Source organism: Petromyzon marinus, chromosome 27 (genome assembly GCF_048934315.1).
Source record: "Petromyzon marinus isolate PM22_M1 ecotype Great Lakes invasive population chromosome 27, UKy_Petmar_22M1.pri1.0, whole genome shotgun sequence".
NCBI classification, from domain to species: domain Eukaryota; kingdom Metazoa; phylum Chordata; class Hyperoartia; order Petromyzontiformes; family Petromyzontidae; genus Petromyzon; species Petromyzon marinus.
In genome coordinates, this window is record NC_133693.1 from 3,854,901 (window position 1) to 3,878,260 (window position 23,360).

General features: G+C 51.7%; 1 protein-coding gene across 6 annotated transcripts in view; it reads right to left on the reverse strand.

The window, feature by feature from the left end:
* LOC116946620 (KH domain-containing, RNA-binding, signal transduction-associated protein 2-like) overlaps positions 1–16,279 on the reverse strand; it is a 68,706-nt gene extending 52,427 nt beyond the window's left edge. For all 6 annotated transcript variants that reach the window (XR_004403585.2, XR_012945447.1, XR_004403586.2 and 3 more), the window contains exons 1-2: positions 16,041–16,279; positions 15,782–15,915 (exon numbers count right to left, since the gene is read on the reverse strand). Coding sequence is in view for 1 of the 6 variants with exons in the window: in XM_032961702.2 (XP_032817593.2) it covers positions 15,782–15,863 (82 nt within the window). In the remaining 5 variants the exon portion in view is untranslated. The remainder of the gene's footprint in view (positions 1–15,781; positions 15,916–16,040) is intronic.
* Positions 16,280–23,360: the final 7,081 nt, after the last annotated feature.

Genomic DNA, 23,360 nt, shown 5'->3' on the forward strand with positions numbered 1-23,360 from the left:
CAACACCAGTGACGATTATCTGAACTGGTCCTGGGCCTCTCCTAGGTCGACTCAACCTGAAATAAGTACCCAGTGCGGTGTGTAAACATCGCCACTGGGGAGACAAAGGCGGTCGGGCGTGGTGCTGGCCACCCACCCCCTTGTGTACCGTTCCGGCCTTCATAGGTGCTCGCTAACAACACTTGCCCCTACAGTCTGTTAAGGCTATACGGGGGATCTTTGTCTTTGTTTTTGTGCTTAGCTGTGGCAGGAATCCGAAGGACCAGGAAATCCTAATCGAGCCTCATCGAGCCTCGAGATTCTTAAAACTATCAAATTAAACTATTTTTTATTTTACCAGGTAAGGCCCACTGACATAGCTCAACGAAGTGGCTTATCACGTGGACATTTATAGCAGCCAAATACTCGAAACGCACGGGGAGAGAGACACGCAAACTCTAAATATACAGACTACATGGTCGGGATCGAAACCACGACTTCCTTTATACCAGGCGAGGTAGTTAACATCTCGCCACCACGGCGACCTTTTTTCGGGAGAGTCCTGTCACGCTTTTGCAGGAGAAGTGATGCTTCTGTGCGTAATCCCAATTGAGTAATTTGCTGGTTATTCTTCAGAATTGTGGATGTTATTTGGCCGATACCAGTTCCGTTGTTTTGTTTAAGCTGTCAGAGCAAACCCGTGCAAAGCAAAGGCGCCAGAGAACAGGAATTGAATCCAGGCGATTTTTGCTGCGATGCGCGAGTATTACCACCACCGCGCCACCCTGTGTGCTCGAGTCTCGTGACTCCTTCTCAGGAGGGTCCTGGCCCTGTTTCCACAGTCGGGGACAATACTTGCCCTGTGCGTAATCCCAATCGAGTACTTTGCAGGCAATCTTTGAAATGTGACAAATTTGAATAGTTTTTTTTTTGCCAGCACCCAGTGGCATACTCTAGTGAATGATCACACCGCGGTAATAACCAGGGTGGCCACTTTATTCGAACCGTGAACGTCTGCAGCAACAAGCGGCGAACGCGCTATCGTTGGGCCGCGTCACGCACCCCCTTTGTGATGAGCGTGGGCGTGCGTGTGCAGTTGGGAGCGGTGGCGCAGCGGTTAGCGCGCTGTGCTACAAGGCCGGCCACCCGAGTTCGATTCCTGCTCACGGCCAACGCCAGTGGCGATTATCTGAACCGGTCGTGGGCCTCCCCTAGGTCGACTCAGCCTAACATTAGTACTTGGCGCGGTGTGTAAACATCCCCACCGGGGAGATAAAGGCGGCCGAACGTGATGCTGGACACTCCCCGTCCCCCCCCCTCGTGCTGTGCCGGCCTTCATAGGTGCTCGCGAACAGCGCTTGCCCGAAACAGTCTGTTAAGGCGATACGGGGGATGTTTGTCTTCGCGGTGGCGGCCTTCATAGGCGTCCGCTAACAGCACTTGCCCCAACAGCCTACGAAGGCTAACACTGCCTGCGTGTACGAGCAATGAGGGAGCGAGGCGGGGTGGGGTTGGCTGTGGGGGGGGGGGGTGCAGAGGAAGCCCAGTCTCCCCCTCTGCACCGCGTTGGCCACTTTAATGAGTGCAGCATGCGTGGCCCAGAGTTCCCCCAGCGGGGTCCTGGGGGAGCGTCTGTCGGACGCTACACTGCTCACCGCGTCGGCCTGTCCTGCCCCACGACACCCACCCCACCTCCTCCCAGCAACGGCGAGCTCAGAGAGACGCGGGAGGGGGCCGAGGGGAGGTGGCAGAGGCGGCGGGGGGGGGGGGGGAGAACGGCGCGATGCCAAAGCGCCGCACATCGAGGCGGCACGCGCAGACGCACGGCTATTATAATAACAATTGTGACCCCTCGCTTATTTATTCAGTTATAAATAAATATATTTATTGGATGACCGGGTTTGTGGGAGAGAGCTCGGGATCAACTGCATCAATTTCCAGCGAGTGAAGTCGAACACATTTTTTTATAGACCCACAAAGCGGCAGCGGTCTGCCCATGAATATGATTGAAAGTGCGCGTGAGGTCGATGGGGGGGGGGGGGAGACAGAGGGGACTTTCTTAAATACGGTTTTGCTCATGCGGCTAACGATACCTACACTTCATGTATTTACGTGTATTAACCAGAAGCCTCACCGAGTCTCAAGACCCTGGTACGGGAGGGCCCTGCTTGCAACGGGATGTTTGGCCAATTTGACGGACCAGGCCACACGAGTTCGATTCCCACTCACGACCAATGCCAGTGGTGAATATCTGAACCTGGTCTTAGTGCTGATGTTTACTCACAGCTGATGCTGTGAGTAAACATCAGCACTGGGGAGACAAAGGCGGCTGGAGTGTGGTGTTGGCCTCCTCGTGGGCCCTTCCGGCCCTCATAGGTGCTCGCTAACAGCACTTGCCCCCAACAGTCTGCTAAAGCGATCCGGGGGATCTTTGCCTTTAAAACACACACACGAGGTGGTGACACAAAACGCCGCACAGATGGATACATGTTTTGTCGTGCCAACTCTGGGCCACCTCGCAGCCCGAGCGTACAGGATCCTGTATTCCCAGGCAGCCTCCCATCCGCGTAGTATTACCCAGGCACATAGCTGCTTATCTTCCTAGGATCAGGGCGAGGTTGTGAACATTCGGGATGATTCTGGTTGCAAGTCACACAGCGGACACGGAGAGAGAGAGAGAGAGCAGTAGACACAGCATACGGAGAGAAAGAGAGCAGACAGCACAGGGAGAGAGAGAGAGAGAGAGCAGACAGCACAGGGAGAGAGAATAGACGCAGCACACGGAGACACGGCAAACGGGAACAAGTGCCGTTACGTTGTTGGTGTGGGCCCCGAGTACAAAGGACACTCGATAGCTACCTCCCGCGCGACCAAGGCACACAGCCGCCGTGCACGGCAGGGGGTAAGGATTTTAACATAATAATCATGATTACTGTGGAATGGGCTTTCAGATGAAGAGGAGCAAGGCGGAGGTGAGATACGAGATATGAGAAGGGGAGATGGATACAGGAGAGGAGAGATGGGGGTGATTGGGACGCGCGAACAAGAGTGAGGTCAAGGACATGTCAAAGCAGGGACTGCAGTGTTGAGAGAGGTCGAGTGAGGAGAGGTCAAGTGAACGAGGCTTAAGGGAGCCGTCGCCGCTGGGAGAGTTAAATAAATAGACAAGAAATGAATAAATGTCAACCTCACTAATCATGAAAATCAAACTGAACAACAGCAGCAGCAGCGGCGGCAGATCGTGGCCCCGGATGCCACAGGGACCTTACAACCACCATCTGCCACCAGACAGCTACCCACCCCACCCCATACCCCCTCCAACCCGCATCATGGGAGGAGATGCGAGCACTCCTCCCTACCCTTCCATTTTTTTATTTTGCCATAACGAAATTAGAGACGACAATGTTCATCAACGAAGGTGCGGATTTAATTTCAGTCAACGAGGATGGTGGCTGGAGCCCACCAACACATAATTGAATCGTCATCTACTCAACATCATGCACTCACCACGCACCTTTTTATTCACCGTCCACTCATCACCGACGTCTATATTCATCATCATCCACTCATCACCAACGTCTATATTCATCATCATCATCCACTCACCGTCCACTCATCACCAACGTCTATATTCATCATCATCATCCACTCACCATCCACTCATCACCAACGTCTATATTCATCATCATCATCCACTCACCGTCCACTCATCACCAACGTCTATATTCATCATCATCCACTCACCATCCACTCATCACCAACGTCTATATTCATCATCATCATCATCCACTCACCGTCCACTCATCACCAACGTCTATATTCATCATCATCCACTCACCGTCCACTCATCACCAACGTCTATATTCATCATCATCCACTCACCGTCCACTCATCACCAACGTCTATATTCATCATCATCCACTCACCGTCCACTCATCACCGACGTCTATATTCATCATCATCCACTCACCGTCCACTCATCACCAACGTCTATATTCATCATCATCCACTCACCGTCCACTCATCACCGACGTCTATATTCATCATCATCATCCACTCACCGTCCACTCATCACCAACGTCTATATTCATCATCATCCACTCACCGTCCACTCATCACCAACGTCTATATTCATCATCATCCACTCACCGTCCACTCATCACCAAAATCTATATTCATCATCATCCACTCACCGTCCACTCATCACCAACGTCTATATTCATCATCATCATCCACTCACCGTCCACTCACCTGTATATTAATTTTCATCATCCACCTATCCACTAATCATCACAATCGTCCACTCGTGTTCAAACATTGTTCATCATCAATCATCAACAATCATCCACCTATCCAATGATCATCATGGTGATCCATCTATGCACTCATCATCACCATGACGATCCACACACCCACCGATCGTCATCGACTTTAGTGATGATATTTGTCAATCGAGTGTCTTGTTTATATTTTAGCTGAGGACGATGACCGTGAAGGGGAGATGAAACGTCATCGGGCGTGACGGTGGCTACGGCTGCCGCTCGCCACGGAGCGACGCGCCACCCACCGTGACGAGACGAGCCGAGTCTGCGTAGAGATGCAGACTCAGGCAATTTGGTAACGTTATCAGAGACCGCGGTGCACTGGGCAAGACCAAACTTGTTCATTGAATATCCATAAGTGTTGAGGTCACCGATTGGCAGAGCTGATACTATAGGGTGATGTGCGCATTGCGCAAACCCTCGCACCAACGTTCAATGGCCCACGAGGGTTTTGGTGGCTATTGCACGTGGCCTGTAATCCGCTACTGTAGAGGCAGCAGTGAAGGTTGATGGATCGTCGCACGAACGTTGTGAAGCTCCCCTTCATCTCGTGGGCGTCGAGGAGGTGCACCCTAAACCCTGGGCACGCCACGAGAATGTTACACAGACAGTGGACTAATTTGCCATCGGTCTCCATCTGTACGGGGATGGAGTGTTGTTGTTGCTGGCCCGTGTAGAGCATGGTTGTTTCTCCGGGCACTTCGGGTTTCTCACACTCGAATAATAAACGCAACTCATCATTAATTGGCTGAAAACGCCTTAAAATAAAAAAAATGTAGCGGCAGGACCCTCTTGAAAAAAATTGTCCAACGACTCGGTGTTGGGTCTCCTGAATGATAAAACAAAAATAAGTCGTGAACGATGAGCACCTTCACGCCGGGGTAGAGCTCATCACCACTTTCGACGGGTCACCCCCGGTGGCAGCTGTCCCTGTGCAGCACAAGGTGATTCGGCACCTGGCCTGCAAGCAGGCATTAATTAGCTCTGCCAGTAGAGGGGGGGGGGGGTGATGATTGTGTAATTCCCCATTGAGCAATTCGCGTTGGGAGTTTTTCGAATTGGCCAAATATGACTACGCTTTCGCCGCCTTTCCTTTTTTAAAGAGAGAACGATGGTAAATAGTTAATGAAACTGGACTGAAATAAAATGACTGAATTAATTTAATTAAAACACATTCTGCCTCTTATGGCTCGCGATGCTGCTGCTGCTGCTTCTGCAGCCACCGCGGCTGCATCCGTCGCTCTGCCGCAGCGCTGCCCAAGCAAGCAACGAGCACCGCACCGCCACAGCGCACCCAGATTCATCGATCGGCAGGGATATATATATATTTTGTTTGTGACGATTTTGTGTGTTTTTTTGGTATTTTGTTCCCCCAACGACATTTGCCCCACTGTGCCATCCGCGCCGTGACGTGAGATGGAGTGGTCTATTTGGAACTCCAGCCGGGAGCAGTGCATCAACCTCCCCCACCCCACCCCACCCCTGTCAAAATAACCCATGGAAGTGGATGACGTAGAACTGCCTCTGAAATCGTCCTTGATAAGTGACCCTTTTTTATCCACACACGGAGAGACGGATATGTGCAGGAGGCGTATTGTCTGCTCATATACTTTGTCACTGATATTCTCCGCAACGACGCGCAAAATTACGTAAAATGTTCCGGGAGGGGGGGGGTGGGGGGGGTGTGCGTGCAGGTCAAGCAAGTCTGACATCTGCTGATGAAACACTGCGTGTCGGAACCAACCCAGAGTTTTGCTCGTCTTGAAGCCACGTCGCCCGAAATGACGCGTTCCCAGCAGGCCGTGCGTCTGATGGGTTGCGTACTTTTTACGTGAAGTGACGGGAACGCATCGTCTGCTTGTTTATTTACTTGCATTCTTCACAACGACGCTAACGATTATTCTGATCACTGCCGCATTCAGCATTGCTCGAGGAAAGCCACGCCGAGCCTCGCGACAATACATTTTTGGAGGGTCCTGCATCGAAACTTTGGCCAACTCCTTTTTAGTGAAGCGTTTTGGCTTTGATGTGGGCGGAAAAAAACCCCCACCATGCGTAACAAGGGGGTTACGCTCCATGGTCCACACCACAAGATGGATTCAAAAATCCAGAATGCTCTGCTGCCATCTTCTAGCCAACTCCAAAACAACCTGAATGTTCAAATAGTGGTCACCTATCCAAGTACTCACCAGGCCAAAAAGCTGGTTAGCATGCTGGGATCCCTCAAGATGTGGGAAGGGGTGTGTGGGGGGGGGGGGTGTATCCGGGGTGATTTGGTACTTTTGTGGGATAGCAGAAGAATCATGAAATGTGACAGAGAAAGTGTTCAGATGAACGCTATTGTCAGTGAAAGTTCACGAATTAACCCAAATACTGTAACTGCCATCCCCTGGCCACTTGGAAACCCCAACGGTGTTTGGCCAGGATCGATAATTGCGTTTATACGACGCTTTTAATGCACCAGCATCTCGAAGCACACACAGACAGACACACACACACACCCTGTCTCAACCTCTCCCATCGCTCTGTGGCTGCAGTTCAGCCTAGGGGGGCAGCCCACGGGTGTGGCAGCTGTCCCTGTGCGGCACCCGGCTCTGTAAATGGTGCATCAAGCACGCCAGTAGTTTTCACTCATTACACACACACACAAAGTGCTGGCCACACGTGAACCAAAATACCTTGCTGATTTTGTCAGCAAGGAACATAAACCATCACGCCGTCTCCGATCATCCTCGCAGCGGTGGCTTTTAGCTAACCATCGAACAAAGACGGTCACCGCATCTCCGCGTTTTCCGATGCAATTCTGCGGCCATCTGGAACGCTCTTCTTGCCGATATTAGGAAGCCCCTGGAGCTGTGAACTTTTAAATCTCGAATGAAAACGAATTTCTTTAGAACTGCTTTTTTGTGTTTAGTTTGTCCTTCCCGTGCACCTCCGATTAGCAAAGTTGGCTACGTTACGGTGCGAATAAAGGTCAACGTACAATCATACGGTACATACAAACGTCTACGCGACGCATCGACCCTGCTTCTCCGTCACGCTTAAATGTTTCTCGTGTGACCGCTAATGGCGCAGCGAAAGGAAGGAGGCAGCGAGATTTGAAAATGTCAGCTCCAAAAGACAAGTGCCTCTCGGGATCGACCGTGGCACAAGCCGGGTCGCGCCAGCACGATCCTCCACCACCCCGGTCCGCCCCCCACCCACCACCTAAGCCACTCTCGCTCTCTCTCGTGCTGCGAAGCGCGGGCCCCCTGATTGATGCTCCAAACCGCGTGCATTATTAATCGCCCGCGCCGAGGTGGGGAGTGGGGGCACGGCTCACGCAACCTCGCGCCCACTTCGCAGGGAGCCGAGCGAGACTCCCCGTCGATGACAACGAGAAACGAGATCATCCGCACAGAGCCACTAGTTCCGCCCCCCCCCCATCCGTCCCCCAATCCGACAATGCCTCGTCTGGTTTGATCTTTTAGCGATTGGAGCAAACCGTGGAGCCCAGAGGAATCCCCAAGCAGAATGTGGGGAGAATATAAACTCCACACTTTAACTCACAAAGACAACGGTCGTTTTTGGGAAGGTGCGGTTCGCGAGCACTTTTAAAAGACGCGCCGCATGAGGTGCCAAATTAAGTGCGAGTCGACCTAGGGGAGGCCCAGGACCGATTCACCGATTTTGGCCGTGAACGGGAATCGAACTGAAGTCGCTGGGTTCGTAGCGCAGCGCGCTAACCACTGCGCCACCGCTCCCCCCCAACCCCCCCCCCCCCCGACACACACCATGCACAACAGGGGGATTCACAGACACAGGCGTGACCACTGCGCCACCCTACAGCAACAAATATAACTTTCATTTGCTTACCCTTGTCGCAATCCACTATTGGATTAAGGTCTTCCCCCCCAATGCTGTATCGTTCGTAGAGGTTGTTTGAGCATACTTCCCCATGCTGGTCAATGCTGGTTGGTGAATGAGGTGGAGGGGGGGGTGAACCCAGGAACGGTCCCCGCACATCACGCGCCACTCACGTTAGCCGCGCCTGGGAGTGGAACTCGGGTCGCCGATTTCACGGCGCAATCCGCTAACCGCTACGCCACTCCACCACTGCCTGACAACATCAACAATAATGGAACGCGTGCTTCCGTGCTAAGCGAGTGCTGGGTGACGCTCATCTTCATTAACAGCACCGAGTTCGTGGTGTAAATGCCACATTCCTATGGCGAGGTTCGCCTAACCATAGCACAATTGATGGTTGACTTACAACGAAGTGGAACGCACATTGTGGTCACAATTGCGTTCCCGGTAGACAACGCAGTAACATTTATTTTTTATTTTTAAACGTATGTTAAATATCTACATCGTCAAGAGAGTCGGACGTGGGTTTGTCGAGAATTATTTCGCTAAACGGCACTCCCAGGATTCGTAGAATGTAGAAAATGAATTTGTAGCCGGCTTGATACATCACGGCGCCGTGAGAGATTGTGTCAGAGCGACCTTCATCCAGCAATTGATTTCTTGTGGCTCAAGGATTACGAGGACGATGATTATGCGATGATAATGATGATGATGATCATGACAGCGATTATGACAATTATTACGATGACAATGTGGCGATGATGACAGTTATGCCAATGATGACGATGATGCAGTGGTAATGATTATAATTAAGACGATGATGATGATGTAGTGGTGATGATATTTATGACAGTGAGCATGATGCAGCGGTGATAGTGACACTGACTATAATCAATTATAATGATGACTATGCCGACGATTCGGTGATGAAATGTAATTCCTGCCTCCAGAAAAAAAAGCCTTACCGAATCTCAAGACTCCTTTTGAGGAGGGAGCCGGAGCTCGAGAGGGGCTGTCTCGAGCTCCCCCCTAGTGGATGCCCTTCTGCCTGCAGGGGCGTGAGTGCGCAAATGCAGGGCTGCGCCTGTACCTCTTACCTGCATTGGGACTTTTGCCAATTTCAATTTTGAAGGAGCGTATTCCCCAATTTGCAATCAATTCAGAGAGAGAGAGAGGAGTAGAGGCTTCAATCCAACCTCTGCCCTACTTCATCACCGCCCTCACCAGAGACCCCCCCACCCCCCGTCTCATTCACATGAGCAAGGGGCGCATTTCATGACTCATCAAGTGGTGAGAACGCACCGGATGATGATGAAGATGGTGATGATGATGAGGATGTGGAGGATCAGTTTAACACGTAGGAGGCTTTCGCGACCAACATCATCCATAATAGAGGTTTTGTTAGGTTAGATCGAGTAAATATATAAATGTGTCGTTAAAACCCGCCACCACCCGACACAGCCACCTACAGTAGTAAGGGTTGTCACGCTTGTAAATGTTGTGGCTTGGCTCTCCAATACACCGGCGTGCTGTACTAGTGACGAATTGGCCACGTTCTGTTTACGTGACAACCCTTACTAGTTGGCTGTGTCGGGTGGTGGCGGGTTTTAACGACACATTTATATATTTACGCAATCTAACCCAACAAAACCTCTATTTTGGAGGATGTGGAGGATGTCGAGGATGTCGAGGATTACAATGACGCGTTGTTGACATTCAAAGTAATTTATTCCTCCGGAAAAAAGGTTTTTTTGGGGTCTCGAGACTCATTTTCAGGAGGGAATTTGGCAGTCTCATTTGGGGGTGGATTTGACGACTCCCACCCGAACCGTGCCCCCACGAGTGACTGCTTGGATCCCGCAGCCACAACAACAAACACCTTTACCACCACCACCACAGTTTGTGTGTAGCAGGGGTGACCAAACTTCCTGATCCTCATCAACATCATCCTATTCACCAATCATCCACCTATTCATTGACCATCATTATCCATCCCTTCACGAGTCATCGTCCACCCTTTTCACCAATTTTCACATCGACCTATTCACTTATAATCATCCTATAACTGTTCACTGATCATCTTCCTATTCTCCGATCATTATAATCACCCAACTAGTAATGTATCATCACCTATTCACGGGTCATTGTCCATCTGCTCGCTTACCGTCATATCTACCTATTCATTCAGCATAATTATCATCGAACGATTCGTCGATAATTAATATCTACATATTCCCACAATCATTCCTCACCGATTCACTGCTAATTGTCATCCCATAATCCATCTAATCGCTTATAATGATCATCATCATCATCTAACTATTCACCAATCATATACCTATTCACGAATCATCACCATCATTCACTAATCCACGGCGCTGAGCCAGTGGTAGAAACTCCGCGTTCCCATGGCAGGAACCAATGTACCCCATTGGACGACTCCATAGCGGTACTCAATTTGGCGACCCCCATAGGAGCGTGATGTGAACTTGTGTTCCTCATCTAGTTAGTGGAAGCACCTACAGCCGGCTGCATAAACCACGTGCAATGATTGTGATGTCGGTAACGTGGTGGTTACGATGATGTGGTGGTGATAGTGACGATGATGATGACGACGATGATGACCATGACGATGATGACCAGGACGATGATGACCATGACGATGATGACAATGACGATGATGACAGTGACGATGATGACAATGACGATGATGACAATGACGATGATGACAATGACGATGATGTGGTGGTGATAGTAACGACGATGATGACAATGATGATGGTGTGATGATGATGACAATGATAATATGGTGGTGATAGTGACGACGCAGTGGTTATGCCTGTGATGATGACGATAATGATTAGGGTGGCGGTGCTGGTGATGCTGTGGATGACGCCGATCGCCACGGGTCACGTGGCGTGCCTTCTTCAGAGAAGGCGGGAGGGGGGCAGATGGGCACTTTGATGACACTGAACGCCACTCAAAGTCGCACTTCCCAGCGCGGAGACACATGAAGCGACGTGACGCGACTTCCAACTCGTCAAGTCGCCACGAGGAGGTGCAGCCGACCACGGGCAACATCCGATGGCCGCGAGCACGCCCACCCCCCTCCCCCCCCTCCCGGGCGAGAATAATAACGGAGCGGCAGCCAGAGGGATGGAACCCGTCCGAGAGGAGGTACGCAGAGCAGACCGCGAGCGCCAAGATGCGCTTGCGCGTGCGGTCGATTAATCGCATCACAAACATCCCTCCCACATCCCTCTCCTCTCTCTCCCACACATCCCTCTCCCACACATCCCTCTCCCACACATCCCTCTCCCACACATCCCTCTCCCACACATCCCTCTCCCACACATCCCTCTCCCACACATCCCTCTCCCACACATCCCTCTCCCACACATCCCTCTCCCACACATCCCTCTCCCACACATCCCTCTCCCACACATCCCTCTCCCACACATCCCTCTCCCACACATCCCTCTCCCACACATCCCTCTCCCACACATCCCTCTCCCACACATCCCTCTCCCACACATCCCTCTCCCACACATCCCTCTCCCACACATCCCTCTCCCACACATCCCTCTCCCACACATCCCTCTCCCACACATCCCTCTCCCACACATCCCTCTCCCACACATCCCTCTCCTCCCTCTCCCACATCCCTCTCCTCTCTCTCCCAAATATCCCTCTCCCACACATCCCTCTCCTCCCTCACCCACACATCCCTCTCCTCCCTCTCCCACACATCCCTCTCCCAAACATCCCTCTCCTCCCTCACCCACACATCCCTCTCCCACACATCCCTCTTCTCCCTCTCCAAAACATCCCTCTCCCACACATCCCTCTCCTCCCTCTCCCACACATCCCTCTCCTCCCTCTCCCACACATCCCTCTCCTCCCTCTCCCACACATCCCTCTCCCAAACATCCCTCTCCTCCCTCACCCACACATCCCTCTCCCACACATCCCTCTTCTCCCTCTCCAAAACATCCCTCTCCCACACATCCCTCTCCTCCCTCTCCCACACATCCCTCTCCTCCCTCTCCCACACATCCCTCTCCTCCTTCACCCACACATCCCTCTCCCACACATCCCTCTCCTCCCTCTCCCACACATCCCTCTCCCACACATCCCTCTCCTCCCTCTCCTCCCTCTCCCACACATCCCTCTCCCACACATCCCTCTCCTCCCTCTCCCACACATCCCTCTCCCACACATCCCTCTCCTCCCTCTCCCACACATCCCTCTCCAAACATCCCTCTCCCACACATCCCTCTCCTCCCTCTCCCACACATCCCTCTCCTCCCACACATCCCTCTCCTCCCTCTCCCACACATCCCTCTCCTCCCTCTCCCAAACATCCCTCTCCCAAACATCCCTCTCCCAAACATCCCTCTCCCAAACGTAGAGCCGTTAAGAGACTGTTTGGGGGCAAGTGCTACTAGCGAACACCTATTAATGCCGACCATACTGGACAGCTGTTTGAACAAAAAAAAGAGCGTCATGGCTCATCGGATTCATATGAGTCTAAATAAAAATTCTGATTTTTAAAAGGCGCGCTATGGGGCTGGGTAGCGGCCAGCACCACGTACCCGGCCACCTTTGGTGCCGATGTGCCCCAGGGCTGATATTTAATAAACCACCTCGCCAGGTACTCGCTTCAAAGACCGAGTCGACCTCTGGAGAGGACCCGGGCCCCGTTCAAATATTCGCCACTCTTATTAATTGGCCGTGCGCGGGATTTGAACTCGGGTCGCCGGTGTTGTATTGCAGTGCGCTCGCCCGCTATGCTGCCGCTCCCCGTTACATGGCAAGGAGCCGTGACAGATGGCGGCGGCTTGAGGTCTTCATCCAGCAGTGGCTGCTGCTGCTGATGATGGTGGTGATTATTAAGCGCGCAGCCTCGCGTTGTAGCGACCCATGTACGCAGGGGAACCACGTCCATAGCGACCAACGAGTCAAAACCCTGACGTGCAACTCAGCGGTTCCATAGCCAACTCGTCGCTGGCGTCTGATGCAACGCATGGCAATGACGACCACGATCATCCAAAAGCACCGAGCCTGGTACAAGAGCTGTGGTGGCGTCACCGCCACTTAGTGGCGATCTGAGGCTGTTTGTGTGAAGTCGTAGTAACGCAGACGATGGGAGTGGCCGAGCGGTTTGCTACAAACCAGGCGACATGGGTTCGATTCCCTTCCACGGCGAACTTCTATAGCGATAGAAGCGAACCTAAAAACGTAGTACTGGGGGACACAAGGGCGGCCGGGCCTGGTACTAGTCACCCCCAGCCCCGTCCCCCACTCCTCGTGCGCAGTTCCCGACTTATCCGGCGTTCGCTAACGACACTTTTCCCCCGGCAGTCTATGAGGCTGAAACATGACTAAGTTTTATCGCCCTCTCTGGCAACAAAATTAAGAGTTGTGCTAGGATGTTCAAACGCCAATCAGATTTCGCCTTTAGCAAGGAATCATGTGCCTGCAATTAACCGCACACGATGCTTGCGGTGAACATTCAAACACACATGCTCTGATAATATCGTATATGCATCGTCTTTGAAACTGATTGGCCTCGACTAGATACTGTCGAAAAGGTCCTAGTCTATATGGCTATGTGGGAGAATAATAATTTGTGTATATGTACTGTGGGGAGCAGCATTGTAGTGCTCAGCGCACTGCGCTACGAACCCCCTCTCGCATCAGTTCACATCTGCACTGGGGAGACAAAGGCGGCCGGGGAGTGGTGTGTTGGCCAACCCAAACGCCGTCTGTGCTCGCTACCAGCACGTATCCCCAACAGTCCGTTAAGGCTATAATAGGAGTGGTGATCTTTGTTGATGCGTGCGTATGTACGAGGATGGGTGTTCGTGTGGATGCGTGTTCGGAGACAGATTCGCGTCGGAATAAATCGAACAAAGCACGCGCGGCTTCGTCAAGAATTAGACAAAGACCCCCCCAAATACAACCTTTTCACAGACTGTTATGGAAAGTGATGTTCGGGAGCACCTTTGAAGGCCGGCACGGCGCACGAGGGGGTGGGTGGCCAACACATCGCCCGGCCACCTTTGTTTCCCCGGTGGTGATGTTTACGCATCACACCAGGTACGCATTTGAGGCCGAGTCGACCTAGGGGAGGCCCGGGATCGCATCAGATAATCGTCACTGGTGTTGGTGGCCGTGAGCGACAATGAAACGCGGGTCGCCGGGTTCGTAGCGTAGCGCGCTAACCGCTACACCACCGCTACACTACCGCTACACTACCGCTACACCACCGCTACACTACCGCTCCCCGCTGCACAACGCCTCCGTACACACCAGCTGGGCTGCCCGGCATGTCACCAATCTAAGCACTTTTTTTCTGGATCTCTCTCTCACAGTGGGGGTGGGGGTTGCCCTTACATCAATCACTCCTCGAGGCGGACGTGGGAGGGAGGGGAGCTGGGGGGGGGGACCTCCACAATTCCAACAACTCCCCACGAGAGGTCCCAGGTCCCAGATTCCCAGACCCTAGAATTGGCCATGCGCCAGTGTAACAGGAGTCGTGGAGGAGGCATCGTGGGGATGACTTCGCCAACTCGAGAGTGGACCGGGGCCACTGGATGGAAGCCGGAGGGGAGAATGGAGAGGAGTCGCGGTGGGAGCAGGGAGTCAGAATGAGAGAGCCACGGGGGGGGGGGGGAGGGGCAGAGTAGGTGTAGGCCGAGCCAAATGATAACCGGCCTGGTCCGGGTCAGATTTGCTGCAAAAATCAAACGGAGTACCCAAGGAGTCGAGAAAACCGGCGTGGATGAGGCAGCGTCGACGCCGTGGGGTGCCGGGCATGGGTGGGGGGGGGGCAGAATGAAAGGAAAATGGTAATTGAAGGGGAGCAGGTAGGGGCATCAAAGCAGCCTGAGAGGGAGCCGGATTTCAGCAAGGTGATAGAGAGAGAAAGAGCATCACAGAGCGAGTCGGTGGGTGCAGCGATGGGGGCAGTGGGAGCAGGGTAAGAGTTGGATGAGAGCTCAAATGTGAAGCAGAGGAGTCGATTAGGGGAGGGAAGGGGATAGCTCGGGTTTGGGGGGTAGAGTGCAGAGTTGGGAGCCGGTGGGAGCAATATGTGATTCTAACGGGCGCGGGATTAAGTGGAGAGAAAGTTTGGATTCAAAGGAGGATGTCAGGGGGCGGGTTAAAGCAGATTGACAGCCAGGTGGGAGCCGCTGGGAGTAGGAAAAGGAATAGGTGCGAGAGCCGGGTGGGGGCAGGAAGGGAGTGAGGATGATAACTGGGGCACGCTGTCAGAGCGGGGATGAAACGAGCATCTGCGGAGTCCGGAGATAATGTGGGTGTGACGGCCGTGGGTGAAGACACGGTCGTGGGGGAGCCGGTGGGAGCCTGTAGGGTGTGGATATGAGCCAGGTGGGAGCTGGTGGGAGCCGTGAGGAATGGGAATGAGTCAAGTGGAAGCAGGTGGAAGTAGAGATGGGCGGGTGGAAAACCAGGTGGGAGTCGTGAGAGTAGGGATGAGCCAAGTGAGAGTAGGGGTGAGCCACGTGGGAGTAGGGGTGAGCCACGTGGGAGTAGGGGTGAGCCACGTGGGAGTAGGGGTCAGCCAGGTGGGAGTAGGGGTGGGCCAGGCGGGAGCCGCCGCGTACCTCGCTGGAGGAGTCGCGCAGCGTGCACGAAGCCGGACCCGAGTGCCTCCCTCTCCGCTTCCAGCTGCGGAAGCTGCGCCATGGACGGGCGGAGGGGAAGGCGGGCAACTCCCGCTCACGACCAGATATAAAAACTAAAACAACAACAACAACAACAACGGGAATTACTAAAAAAAACACAACGATAATACCATCAACGCTCGCTACGAGACGAATCGTTGTGCCGACGGAGGCGCCGAGAAGCGAGAGACCGTCTCACCCCAGCGGACGCGTCGCGTTGATGGCAGTGGTGGTGGTGATGGTGGTGGCGGTGATGTTGGTTGGTGATGTTGATGGTGATGATATCGCTGCAGACCCCGAGCGCAATCCGAGGCACGCGTCCTCTCTCCTCGTCGCTCTCTCTCTCTCCTTGCCTCTCTCTCTCTCCCTGCCTCCCTCTCTCTCTCCCTGCCTCCCTCTCTCTCTCCCTGCCTCCCTCTCTCTCTCCCTGCCTCTCTCTCTCTGTTCACGCGCCCTCCCCCACTCTCTCTTTCTTCTCTCCCCCACCCCAACACCTCGCGCTCTCCCTCCCCCCAGCAATTCCCCCCCTCCCCCCAGCAATTCCCCCCCTCCCCCCCGTCTTCCACCCTCTCTCCCTCTTCCTCTGCACAGCTCATCGATGATGGAGAGCCCATGTCGCGCTGATTGCGGTAAAAGTGATCATTTCACAGCCGAAACGTCGTGAGAATATTATTGTGTTATTTTATTTTATCAATTTATTATTTCTGCTGGATGAAAGGACTCCCTCAACGTTGTTGTCGAGTTCTGGTGGGGGAGCCGGGCGCGGGGGGCGTGGGTGCTGGGTGGTTGAGGGTTTGTTTGACCATACTTCACCACACTGGAGGTCAGTGCAGGTGGGTGCCATTCCGGATGTCACTCGCCGTGCCCGGGAGTCGAGCTCAAGTCTCCGGCTTCACGGCGCGGTTTGGGGAATCACTCCAAGACGGAGACAGAGATCCACCGCGTAGCCTGTAACATGACTGTAACATGGCTGTAACATGACTATTGGGGCAAGTGCTGCTAGCGAGTTGCGCCTAAGAAGGTCGGCACGGCACACGAGCGGGTGGGTGGACAGCACCACGTCCAGTCGCCTTTGCCTCCCTAGTGGCGGACCAGGTACTCAATTTGAGGCTGAGTCGACCTAGGGGAGGCCCGGGACCGCATCAGATAATCGTCACTGGTGTTGGTGGCCGTGAGCGAGAATGGACCCCGGGTTGCCGGGTTCGTAGCGCAGCGCTGACCGCTACACCACCGCTCCCCGCTGCACTATCCTCCGTACACACACCACACCAGCTGGGCTGCCCGGCATGTCACCATCTCCACCACCAGCAGCGCTGCTTTTAAATTCGAATATAAATCATTCGTAAAATCGATCGGACATCTTATTTATGAAGGAAAAAATAAAATAGCAATCTCGACCCTTAAAATAAACACACACACACACATTCCACTTAAGACCAGAGAAAAACACATTTAGCCGCCTGTTATTGCTAAGATTCCAATGCACCGTCTTTACTGAGTATTCAAAGTGCCATGTCTGCATATCAACAGGATGAGACAGTGTGACTTTATATGTCCAGGAGAGCCACGCTGAGTCGTAGGACTATTTTTTTCACGATGGGCCTGATACATTTGGTATTTGTTTTAACAATGTTTTGCAGCCAATTGTATGCTGAACTTCTTTCGCACCGTACGTAGCCAACAGTACTAATCAGAGGTGCGGGAAATTAATAAGGAGGCATAAAATAAAATAAATGACGACGTTTCGGGCGCAACACAAGCGTCCGTCATCAGGTGGGAAAGCATGGTCTGCTGCTGAGGCAGTCTGCGTCGTGATTGATTTTATTTTATTTTCTACCTACGTGACTTTACCAAAAGAACCAAAGAGTATGGATTCCTGCAGTCACGAAACTTCAAATCAAGTTTCATAAAGAGGGTTTATTATACAACATGGGGAGGAAACCGGAGCACCCAGAGTAAACGCACGCCTTGTGCGAGGGGACAACACTCTATCCCTGCACAATAGATCAGTGGGCACTACCTGGTAATATACAACGTTTAAATTTCGATTTAAAGCTTTCGTGACTGCAATGATTCATCTTCTTTGGTTCTTTCGGTAAAGTCACGTAGAATGAGAATAAAATAATAAATTGATAAAATAAAATAACACAATAATATTCTCACGACGTTTCGGCCGTAACACAAGCGGCCTTCGTCAGGTGAAGGGACGAGACTGTCTGGTAGGACAGCGCTGGAGTGAAAGAGCCACGTTCAGATCACGGCCTTTAAGCTGTGTGAGAGGAACAAAGCGCCTTAGAGTCGCGGCATCTCTTCAGAAAGGTGAGAGACTCGATTAGTTGAGCCTTCTTATCCCGAAGTCTGTTGAATGATCTTAAGGATGTGTGGAATCCCTCCCCAAAGAAGATACAACGTTTAGTTTAGTTGGTAACAGATGGCGATTCGTCCACTCGCTGTACTGCCTTCTCCTGGCGAACCAGGGTACGGCACCTCCTCCAAGCCCACCACTTTTATGCGGAGCAAACTATGACGCGTGGATGACATCGGAGTGCCCAATATCTCATCCGATCACGCAGTTATATCATCCATCGTGATCAACCTTCAAGTGTGCTGCCGTTGTGCGCGTACGATGGTTCGCGGCACACTGGACTTGCGATCCAGGGAACGCCGCCGTGCACTGCGATATCCATAATCCGGGCACGGCAGGTTGAACCACGTTTTGCAACGTGTCTTCGAGGCAGTTTGTTGCTGAGCGAACGGACATTTGAAGGTGACATTGTCTCTCGGCGTGCCTTGTCCTTTCTCAGAGACGTCGGTGTGATCGTAGACGACCCTTCCAGCTGTGTCTCTCTCCGCGATGCTTAACTCATAAAACTGTGCATCACACACTCCCGGACACACGCAGTTGTTCAAATTGCCTCTGTTCAGGGTTAATTCGCCGTCTTCTGGCGACTTCTCGGGGTACCTCTAATTTTCCCCGTCGAAACATTTACGTTCAGCCTCTGTCTCTAATTATTCTCATGAATGTTCTTGTTGTGCGCCCTGCTGCTCTCCTTTATGCATTTACAGTGAGGGAAAAAAAGTATTTGATCCCCTGCTGATTTTGTACGTTTGCCCACTGACAAAGAAATGATCAGTCTATAATTTTAATGGTAGGTGTATTTGAACAGTGAGAGACAGAATAACAACAACAAAATCCAGAAAAACGCGTGTCAAAAATATTTATGAATTGATTTGCATTTTAATGAGGGAAATAAGTATTTGACCCCTAGGCAAAACATAACTTAGTACTTGGTGGCAAAACCCATGTTGGCAATCACAGAGGTCAGACGTTTCTTGTAGTTGGCCACCAGGTTTGCATACATCTCAGGAGGGATTTTGTCCCACTCCTCGTTGCAGATCTTCTCCAAGTCATTAAGGTTTCGAGGCTGACGTTTGGCAACTCGAACCTTCAGCTCCCTCCACCGATTTTTTTATGGGATTAAGATCAGGAGACTGGCTAGGCCACTCCAGGGCCTTAATGTGCTTCTTCTTGAGCTACTCCTTTGTTGCCTTGGCCATGTGTTTTGGGTCATTATCATGCTGGAATACCCACCCACGACCCATTTTCAATGCCCTGGCTGAGGGAAGGAGGTTCTCACCCAAAATTTGACGGTACATGGCCCCGTCCATCGTCCCTTTGATGCGGTGAAGTTGTCCTGTCCCCTTAGCAGAAAAACACCCCCAAAGCATAATGTTTCCACCTCCATGTTTGACGGTGGGGATGGTGTTCTTGGGGTCATAGGCAGCATTCCTCCTCCTCCAAACACGGCGAGTGGGGTTGATGCCAAAGAGCTCCATTTTGGTCTCATCTGACCACAACACTTTCACCCAGTTGTCCTCTGAATCATTCAGATGTTCATTGGCAAACTTCAGACGGGCATGTATATGTGATTTCTTGAGCAGGGGGACCTTGCGGGCGCTGCAGGATTGCAGTCTTTCACGGCGTAGTGTGTTACCAATTGCTTTCTTGGTGACTATGGTCCCAGCTGCCTTGAGATCATTGACAAGATCCTCCCGTGTAGTTCTGGGCTGATTCCTCACCGTTATCATGATCATTGCAACTCCACGAAGTGAGATCTTGCATGGAGCCCCAGGCCGAGGGAGATTGACAGTTCTTTTGTGTTTCTTCCATTTGCGAATAATCGCACCAGCTGTTGTCACCTTCTCACCAAGCTGCTTGGCAATGGTCTTGTAGCCCATTCCAGCCTTGTATAGGTCTACAATATTGTCCCTGACATCCTTGAAGAGCCCTTTGGTCTTGGCCATGGTGGAGAGTTTGGGATCTTATTGATTGATTGCTTCTGTGGACAGGTGTCTTTTATACAAGTAACAAGCTGAGATTAGGAGCACTCCCTTTAAGAGTGTGCTCCTAATCTCAGCTCGTTACCTGTATAAAAGACACCTGGGAGCCAGAAATCCTTCTGATTGAGAGGGGGTCAAATACTTATTTCCCTCATTAAAATGCAAATCAAATTATAACAGTTTTTGACATGTGTTTTTCTGGATGTTCTTGTTGTTATTCTGTCTCTCACTGTTCAAATAAACCTACCATTAAAATTATAGACTGATCATTTCTTTGTCAGTGGGCAAACGTACAAAATCAGCAGGGGATCAAATACTTTTTCCCTCATTGTATGTCGCTCACCTTGCGTTTGCCAGTGATATGTTTAACATCCTTTAAAATCCACACTTGTGTGATTCTGCACAACGATGCTAATAATTAGTCTGCGTTATGAATTTACACAATAGATTGTAATGATGTTGTTGATGCGATGTAGCGGTGATGAATTCCGGGGAATTAATTAATAGTCTTGAAACAACACGTGCCCCACAATCTCGTAACAACAACCACCACCACCAGAACCACGATCATCATCATGATGACCCGCCCATACTGGCCATGTGTGAAAAATAGCTTCATAGCTCATCGGATTCCTCCAGTCTAATAAAGATTCTGATTCATCAAAGCCTGACGACACAATCCGCTGTTCCCACTTGGTCACTGGACCAAAGCTTCACAGGCACGTGGCTCTGCTAATTTCTGATCGCCACTTTATTTCACATTGCAATTTGCTTCGCAATTGATAACGCGTATTACGTTGAGAGGCGCCTTGTTTTTTTTTCATTCTACTGCTGGATGAAGACACAACTGTAAAAAAAAGACTTCACAGGATGTATAGAGTATTTATTTGAGTTTGTACATTATGTCCACACAGTGGTGCACTACCAGAAATAACAACATCCCAAAACATATATTTCGTCAACAATACGACGTGGTCTCGAAAGAAAACATACATCTAACAGTCGACGTTTCGGGCAATGACCCTTCTTCATAGCATATGCATATATAAGAAGGGCCATTACCCGAATCGTCGCCCAATATCTACATACACACTTAGGACCGGGCTCAATGTGATACATTTAGCAGGTGTAGAAGGCCAGATTGGAGTGCTGTGGAAAACTCAAGCACAAATCGTGGCAGGTAACTATTAACGTTAGTTAATTGAATGATTTATTAATTGATCACTGTATCGTTTGTCAATCGACTGCTGACCATTATTCTCTACGGCTGGGCAGTGCGGATTATTGAAGGGGTGCGTGGGAAACGGAGCGTGGTGGGGGAGGGGGGGGCAAGGCTGGTTCAGATATCACTCGCCACTGACGATAGCCATGTGGATTATGTGAGTGGTGGTGCAGCGGTTAACGCGCCGCCTTTGTGAACACGGTCACCCGAGCTTCACAACACTGCGTGTGATCCACCAACCCTAGCCGCCAAGTTCGAATCCGGGGGTCTCGGGGCCGGCCTGTGATGAAACCTGGGCTCTGGGGTGTAGCGAGATGACGAGGATGACGATCATGATGATTGATGACGACGACGACGATGATGATGATGATGATGGAGGTCCCGGGGTAAATGCACCGAAGGGGAACGATTTCATCTCCGCACGCACGCAACCCGCGACCCCCGGGGCGATGCGGTAACCATGGCGAGGATCCCCACTGCGATTCGCGAGCCCCGGAGGGGGCTGAGGCTGGAGGTGGGGGCTCGAGAGCGGTGGCGCGCTCCGACGTTCGCCCCCGCTGCGTCAGAACAACCCCCAAGCACGGGGGGTAGAGGCAGGGGAAGTGGGGCGGGGGGTTCGGTCGTGGCCCGGGCCCCCCACGCAGGCTGCCCCGTGGGTGGCTGCCCGACCCCCGAGCAGGAGGGGCAGGAGGGAGGGGCAGCTGCTGATACCGATTAGCGGGGTTGGCTACGCACGGTGCGAAAGAAGTTCAACATACAGCGAGGGAAAAAAAGTATTTGATCCCCTGCTGATTTTGTACGTTTGCCCACTGACAAAGAAATTATCAGTCTATAATTTTAATGGTAGGTTTATTTGAACAGTGAGAGACAGAATAACAACAATAAAAATCCAGAAAAATGCATGTCAAAAATGTTATTAATTGATTTGCATTTTAATGAGGGAAATAAGTATTTGACCCCTCTGCAAAACATGACTTGGTACGTGGTGGCAAAACCCTTGTTGGCAATCACAGAGGTCAGACGTTTCTTGTAGTTGGCCACCAGGTTTGCACACATCTCAGGAGGGATTTTGTCCAACTCCTCTTGCAGATCTTCTCCAAGTCATTAAGGTTTCGAGTCTGACGTTTGGCAACTCGAACCTTCAGCTCCCTCCACAGATTTTCTATGGGATTAAGGTCTGGAGACTGGCTAGGCCACTCCAGGACCTTAATGTGCTTCTTCTTGAGCCACTCCTTTGTTGCCTTGGCCGTGTGTTTTGGGTCATTGTCATGTTGGAATACCCATCCACGACCCATTTTCAATGCCCTGGCTGAGGGAAGGAGGTTCTCACCCAGATTTGAAGGTACATGGCCCCGTCCATCGTCCCTTTGATGCGGTGAAGTTGTCCTGTCCCCTTAGCAGAAAAACACCCCCAAAGCATGTTTTCACCTGCATGTTTGACGGTGGGGATGGTGTTCTTGGGGTCATAGGCTGCATTCCTTCTCCTCCAAACACGGCGAGTTGAGTTGATGCCAAAGAGCTCCATTTTGGTCTCTGAACACAACACTTTCACCCAGTTGTCCTCTGAATCATTCAGATGTTCATTGGCAAACTTCAGACTGGCATGTATATGTGCTTTCTTGAGCAGGGGGACCTTGCGGGCGCTGCAGGATTTCAGTCCTTCACGGCGTAGTGTGTTACCAATTGTCTTCTTGGTGACTATGGTTCCAGCTTCCTTGAGATCATTGACAAGATCCTCCCGTGTAGTTCTGGGCTGATTCCTCACCGTTCTCATGATCATTGCAACTCCACGAGGTGAGATCTTGCATGGAGCCCCAGGCCGAGGGAGATTGACAGTTCTTTTGTGTTTCTTCCATTTGCGAATAATTGCACCAACTGTTGTCACCTTCTCACCAAGCTGCTTGGCAATGGTCTTGTAGCCCATTCCAGCATTGTGTAGGTCTACAATCTTGTCCC